The sequence below is a fragment of the Stegastes partitus genome, unplaced genomic scaffold, assembly GCF_000690725.1.
Source record: "Stegastes partitus isolate 25-593 unplaced genomic scaffold, Stegastes_partitus-1.0.2 Scaffold3755, whole genome shotgun sequence".
Lineage (NCBI taxonomy): Eukaryota > Metazoa > Chordata > Actinopteri > Pomacentridae > Stegastes > Stegastes partitus.
In genome coordinates this window covers 1-7,431 of record NW_007581486.1, presented here as the reverse complement: position 1 = coordinate 7,431, position 7,431 = coordinate 1, and the positions used below count along the sequence as shown (strand labels likewise).

At 40.8% G+C, this 7,431-nt stretch overlaps 1 protein-coding gene across 1 annotated transcript; it reads left to right on the top strand.

Annotated features, from left to right (window-relative positions):
• Positions 1-1,963: 1,963 nt before the first annotated feature.
• On the top strand, positions 1,964-7,390 carry LOC103376271 (type II iodothyronine deiodinase-like). Its single transcript, XM_008306652.1, is given in 2 exon segments — positions 1,964-2,249; positions 6,491-7,390. Coding segments are annotated over 2 exon segments (816 nt in total). The 5' UTR covers positions 1,964-2,024; the 3' UTR covers positions 7,082-7,390.
• The last annotated feature ends 41 nt before the right edge of the window (positions 7,391-7,431 follow it).

Sequence of the window (7,431 nt, the reverse complement as noted above, 5' to 3'; positions counted from 1 at the left end):
TTTTCCTAAATCTCAATCAAGACACAGCACCATAACGCAGATTGTTGTAATCATGAAGGTAATATTGTCAGTACTGTTGCTTTAAGAAGTCAGTTAATAAATGTATTTTTGTTGTTGTTGTTTTAGTGCTGTATGCAGCAGAAGTGAGTGCACCGCTGTTTAATATGACTTAAATGTTTAATCATTCAAAAATGATATCACCTCTTTAATAACTGCATTATTTCTAAGTTGAAAAGTAGGTTATTTCCTTTCATGCACAATCTTAAACAAATACTTCAGAAAGGCCTCAATGCACCTGTGATCACTGAAACCGATTAAGCACCTCTGTGAGTCTCAGTCCGCCTAACTGCATGAACATGATCTGAGCACCAGAACTTCAGTCATGGACCTTATGAACTGTGTCTATATCTGTATTTGTGCATCATAGGTTCATATAGAAAAGAATTCCCAGAGGGATTAAAAATTCATTGTGAGACTTCACAAACATGGAAACAAATACAGGAGGACTGATCACCTGTTGAAGCAGTAGTCAGGAGGTAAAGGACAAGCCGTAGCACCAATAATCAGAGCGTCGGTGGCGATCCTCGTAAAATCAGAACACCGTGGACTGTGCACTACTTGCACAATCTCAGAAAAACAAGATGGGCGCATGCTTCAGACTTGGCATGGGGGTTTCTCTGGCAGCTCAGACAGTGTGGAGGACAGTTGATAAAGTCACCTCCTGTACGGTGTTCAAGAAAAACACCCTCCCTCACTGGTTGGCACAAAACGGCAAAATTAAGCTTCATTTATCAAAATAAAATAAAAAATCTAAAATTACAAGAAGCCTGATAAATATTGGGAGTGAATTCTCTGCCCAGATAAATTTGTCCAGGATGACCGCAGGGAATGTCCAGTCCTGACAGAGAAGAATGAAGACAAGACTGTGATGACAGACGTGTATGAATGTCTGTGGATACAGTAAAACACTACTGATGAGATGACTCCCAGGCTGCAGAGTCTTGGCAGAAGAAGGATTTTCTGGTAGGATAATGGTCCAAAGCACACTGTCAAAATCTTACAAGAGTTTCTAAAAGTGGAAACCATGACCTGGTTCAACATGTCTGAGTCCAGAAAACTGATATGATAATGATAATATAGTTCATCTACACTGCTAGTTTTTAATTTTACACGAGACCAAATCCCCTAATGTTCAGCTTGGAAGTAATCTGATTACTGTAAGGAAATACAAGTTTGAAAAGTTAAGCAATATTAAACAGATGAGAACTACTTCTGTTGTATACTCTGTTATGCAGCACATTATTGTTATTATTAATATTATATTTATTTATATGTAGGTCATTAATGTAGTCATTTGGGTTCTGGCTTTAGTTTATTTAAACCACTAACACCACAGAAGAATGAACACTTTGTTGTGACCAGGATCAAAGTGAATAATACTTTTCATAAAAGTCACACACTACATCTTACTACAATTTATATGGTCAACAAATATGTGACCTACAGTGATGATTAAAACAGGCTCATAGTATATGAAAGTCTAAATGGATGGGTTGTGTTGCTGGATGTTTTCATATATTCATTTTCAGTCCTGCACATTTGTTTTCAGACCACAGAGAGAGAGGAAAGCGCTCAGCTCGGTGTCGGTGCACAAGTGAGGGAGGAGAGGAAGGAGAAAGGAGGAGACACAAGGTCTGCACCGGGCCTGCAGCTGACGTCACAATCTTGCTGCAGAGATAAGCCGGGAGGCTTAATATTAACTACAATGTCCATCCTTTTAAAAAGAGTCATAGTGCGCCACAGGACTGTCGTCGGTGCGCACACCGCCGAACTAAAGGAGAGCAGAGCAGATAAGGCCGCCTTACAACTTATACTTCCTACATTTGACTCCTTCTCTGCGCACAGTCTGGCGCAGTCCATGGCGCAGATCAAACAGTATGAGGAGAGCAAATAAGACCTGTGGCGCCGCGCTGAGCGTAATGAACGCTCTTTAGTAACTCGTCGTATATTCGCAGAAAGACAACATGGGAATGGCGAGCGAGGATCTGCTGGTGACACTCCAGATACTGCCCGGGTTCTTCTCCAACTGTCTGTTTCTCGCCCTGTACGACTCCGTGGTGCTGCTGAAGCGCGCCGTGTCGCTGCTCAGCTGCTCCAGGTCCGCTGGCTGCGGAGAGTGGCGCCGCATGCTGACCTCGGAGGGGCTCCGCTCCATCTGGAACAGCTTCCTCCTGGACGCATACAAGCAGGTAAAGTTGCTGTTGTAGAAACTCTAGTTGGCTAACTTTCTACGGTTAACCCGCTTTCATTTAATGGCTGATCTGCTGAACTCCAAACTGTTGCTTCCAGCTTTGTGTCCCCACCTGTCTAACCTGCAGTGCCTTCGGGCCACACCTTCATCAAAGTCTGGTTTGATTGTTGTCCTCATACAGGTAGCCGACAGCACAACTTGTTTTTCATGTTTGTAGTTAGTGTGAAGGAGGTAGAAGAAGGGGGGAAGCTGTGGCATGGCACAAGCTTGGCCCATAGGTATGCAGTCTGACTGGGGGACCTCAGCCTTGTCCCCCTTTGTCCCACCTGGACTCTCAAGGTCCAGGCTTGTGTGTACCTTTCAGTCAATCCATGAAGGAGTTAAGCTGAATAGTTATTAATTCTGAGTTATCAAATGTAGAAAACAGAATGCTGTATCAGTCAAACTTATCACAACACTGTAGAAAAGAGTTATTTCTTGTCTTCCATCATTTGAAAAATATTTTTACAGTTAACTTGTGTGAATTTCCAACATCACACACACAAAAAAGATGTTAGTTCCTGTCCCCAACCGATGATGGGGACCAGCTATGTTCCCCTGTTCTCCTCCCTTTGATGTTCCTGGAGGCACAACCTGCTAAACCATGTTCAGGCCCCACTTGATCCCTCTTATCACCAATACTGTGTGCATAGTACACATTACACCGTTCTCATGTCTGTAATATCCGTTTCTATTGTCGCACAACTTAACCGGTACAAAACTGAAGATTACCGTCCTGACCAGCACTCTTTAACCAAGATGCTGAGCTGCAGATCAATTTTTTTATTTTATGATTAAACATTGTCAGACAAAAAAAACCCCCCAAAAAAGCAAAGGTAAAGAACATCCAGGCTGTCCATGTTGATAATTTATCAAACAGTCCAGTACTTGGTGTTCTCCCGACTTAATATCAGACAACACTGAGGTCATGAAGTTGAATCCGAGGGCAGTTTGTCTATCATGATTTACCAATCTGTTTGCTCACTTTATTATTGCGTTAACACCGATTTCCACATCTTTTTGTCCTACTGAGTCTTACATCTGCTTTCAGGATTGAAATCATAACTTAAAACTAATTTCACAATTAAGATTAAATTGTATTCCTATGGAACAAATTTTTGTTTATGGAAAAGGAAAACCATATGTTTCTTTTTTTAGTCTTAATGACCATTAGAGCCCTTACACACCCAGGGTGCACCCGGGTGTTTATTTTTCCTATCAGATCCCCCTTTAAGATTATCTGGAGTGTACAGTTTGTGCTTGGAGGATGTTTGTTTTACCTTTCTGTCACTTTTAAGGTCACGACTTATTGATTAACATTTTAATTGTCATTGGTTCATGAGATTTCTGACCTCCTTTAACCCTAAAACAGGCCACAGAGCAGCGATAATACAATCTGGATAGCTTACCTGTGATGACTGCACCAACATTATTTTACTGCAGTCCAAGCTGGTGATTTGTTAGGTTTTATTCCATCCTTATCGTCACTCCTCCTTACCTACACTTCAAGTGTTTGCGAATAGTCACTTGTGTGATGAATTTCCAGTAACTGTACCTACCCATTAGGACCACTAAGGCTATTACTCATTCACTGTGTGGCTCCCATCAGTCACACAAATACGCTACTATACCTGGCACAATCAAACTTAGACCATTAAGAGGAGTAGTAGTAGTCGTAGTACAACAAATAGTACACGTAGCTTTCCATTGACTGTGTTGCTGTACAGTTCAAGACTGCCTGTATCCAAACCTCTAATCTAAAACCTGCCCTTGAGCCCTCCGTCTACAGTAACTACATACCTGTTCTGCTTAAGTGTTGCCTTAAATTCTGAATAAACCTCTAACAGTCTGAGCAGCAAAGGGCAAACCACCGTGGCCTGCTCTGTGCCTCATGGTGGGAACCACACATGCAGATATCATTCATTCACCTTCTTTGAAGCTCACAGACACATAACATTTGGCTGTTTTTGCCCAGGCAGTGACAAATCTAAAATATGACATATTCCAGTTTTATTATTTCCAAAAGATCTATTATTTCATAGTTTTATTTTTTTAAAATTTTTTCTCTAAAATGTAAAACATGATGAAAACGAAGCAAAACTCTTCTGACTGCCGGTTTCTTTTTTTTATTCAAAGAATTACTGTTCTCAACAAGAGACTTCAGAGAGAAGAATTTAAATGACTTGTGGTGTACAGAGAAAGGAAAACCTGAAGAAATATGTGAGGAATCTTTGGCGATTAGATTCCATCATCTGAGTAAGGTCCAGATTTCCACTGATCTGATTCCTGATTCTGGTCCATTCCTTGTGCTTCTTGGTCTAAGTAGTTCTCTTCTTCTTCTTCTTGGACACCCTGAGTAGTGGTTTCTTTGCAGCAGCTCCACCATGAAGGCCTGATTCATTCAGTCTCCTCCCAACAGTTGTTGTTGAGATGTGTTCGCTACTTGAACTCTGACAGCACTGATGTGGACTCTAATCCGATCTGCTGTTAACTGTTGATTTCTGAGGCTGCTAATGAGCTTCTCCGCTGCAGCACAGAGAACTCTTGGTTTTCCTCTCCTGGAATGGACAGTTTCACCTCAGAGTTTAATAGGTTTGGCAGTTTTATTTGACAAAACTTTCAAAGTTGTTAAACTTTATCAATGTGACTCACCTTCTTAAAGCAATGATGAACGGTTGGTTCCTTTCACTGAGGGAGGCGGTTCTTGCCATAATATGGATAACTACTTTAGTTGAATAGGACTGTTTGCTGTATTCCAACACTACCGACACAAAAAAATGACTTCAAACGCATTTAGAAAACAAGAAATTAAAATGACACCTGTTCACTGAAAACCAATCCAGGTGATGAACAGTTTGCAAAGCATCAAGGGAAGCAGTGGCTACTCTTTGGAAACATATTTTGGTTAAAAGGTTTCAACTACGTCCACAGAGGAGAGAGGGGAAACACGGCTGAACACTTAGGAAGGGCTAAGACAGCATTTTACAGTGGACAATGATAACTGTGATGAGATAAGTGAACAGAAGGGTGTATGTAAGAAGCCCAAGAGAAAGGTACCACAGTGAATCAAAATCAGTTTAACATGCTGCTGAGAATATTCAAGGCTGTTGTGCTGAATTATTAATCAATTTCAAATGGAAATCGCAATTTGAATCAATGCATTTAACAAATTGCAAAGGTTGCGGTTTCATATATAAGGCTACATGCTTGACCCAGTGTTAATAACTTAGTCCTGACAGTACTTCTACACGTCGTCCTTCTTGTGTGCCGGTCTGGCTTTTGACGGTGCCTCATGTTGTAATGCTCCGTCACATTTTAAATCTGTCACACAGTAAATATGCAGCAGAAGTCACCTTTAAAACGATCTGTCCTGTAAAATATCTGTCAGAAAAATCGCAATTTAATATTTTCCCCAAATCATTTTTTTTGTAGCAGCGTTAATGTTGTCAAAGAAAACTATGACAAAATATTTGTAAATTACATTTTTTTTTACAACTACATACAAATTTAAATGTTAAGACAATAACTGAAACCAAATATTTTACTTGTTTTTGCCAGTGAATAAAACTAATATGAAAGGAAGACGAATGAACAGATGAAGCAATCTTATTTAGTGACCTGCAGCATCTGTGGAATCACACACTGCAGCTCCAAATAGAAATGTATAAAGGCATATATATAGTCCCGTTAATGTAATGTTACTGTCTATCCGGTTCATGTCTTTGTGGAGAAGGATTCATATTGTAGCAGTATGATGAGACCAAACACACCTCAAAGCTTTGACCTGTAGGAAGAAGACCAAGGAGTTCTGACTGTCATGGACTTTTCCTCCACAGTCACCTGACTGATTTACATCTACAATAAACATTTATGTGTCACCTGAAGGCTGACAAAGTCTTCCTGGAATGATAAGAAGCTCTTTGGAATGTTGTCACATCATGCTGGAATAAATGTGTATTGTCAACACACTTATGACCTTTTTTTAAACATGTCACTCAAATTGTAAATGAGCATATTATTGATATAAGCATTTGTAAATAAATTAAAGATGTGTTGTCTTCCAGCAGGGACATCATGCATAGTTTTAGAAGAAGCACAAAAAGCATATCAAAACATAAAGGCACTTCTACTTCTTGTTTGTTTCCTCAACGTGTGCATTGTGTGAATAAATGTCAATCTATGTCTTTTTTTTCTCATTAGGTCAAACTTGGCTGTGAGGCGCCCAACTCTAAGGTGGTGAAGGTACCTGATGGCCCTCGATGGAGCAGCACTATCAGTAACATGACTAATGTCCCGTGTGGTGCCAAGATCCAAAATGGGGATGAGTGCCGCCTTCTGGATTTGGAGTCATCAGACCGCCCTCTGGTGGTCAACTTTGGCTCCGCCACCTGACCCCCATTCATCAGCCACCTGCCAGCTTTCCGGCAGTTGGTGGAGGACTTCAGTGATGTGGCTGATTTCGTGCTAGTGTACATTGATGAGGCTCACCCGTCTGACGGCTGGGTGGCTCCTCCTATGGGTTCTTGCTCTTTCAGTTTCCGGAAACACCAGAACCTGGAGGAGAGGATGGGAGCGGCGCGCAAACTGATTGAGCACTTTTCTCTGCCGCCACAGTGTCAGCTCGTGGCCGACTGCATGGACAACAATGCTAATGTGGCTTATGGTGTGTCCAATGAACGGGTGTGTATAGTGCAACAAAAAAAGATTGCCTACCTGGGTGGCAAGGGGCCATTTTTTTACAATCTTAAGGATGTGCGGCAGTGGCTGGAACAGAGCTACGGTAGACGGTAGGAGGAATTGAGGACGAGTACAGAGGAGGACATGTGCCTTTTAGTAGTCTGTAAATGAGAGATGATTTGGTTCTGTATGAGCATAAGAAGGGGAATTCAAAGGTAGCTATCATGAGTTATCTTTCAGATCTGCAAAGCAACGTCTTTTACTTTTAAAAATTTCACACACAACTTCATATACACTGAGACAAGCATATGTGCTTCATCTGTATTTGCGCCTGTTTTTGCTGCTAAAGTCATGCTTTGCATGATTTACAAATTAAACAAAAAATCACAAGGGTCTATTTTCAAAAATAGGTTACAAATTTGAAAGTTTCTAATTATATTATGGAGATTTTAATATTAGATTTT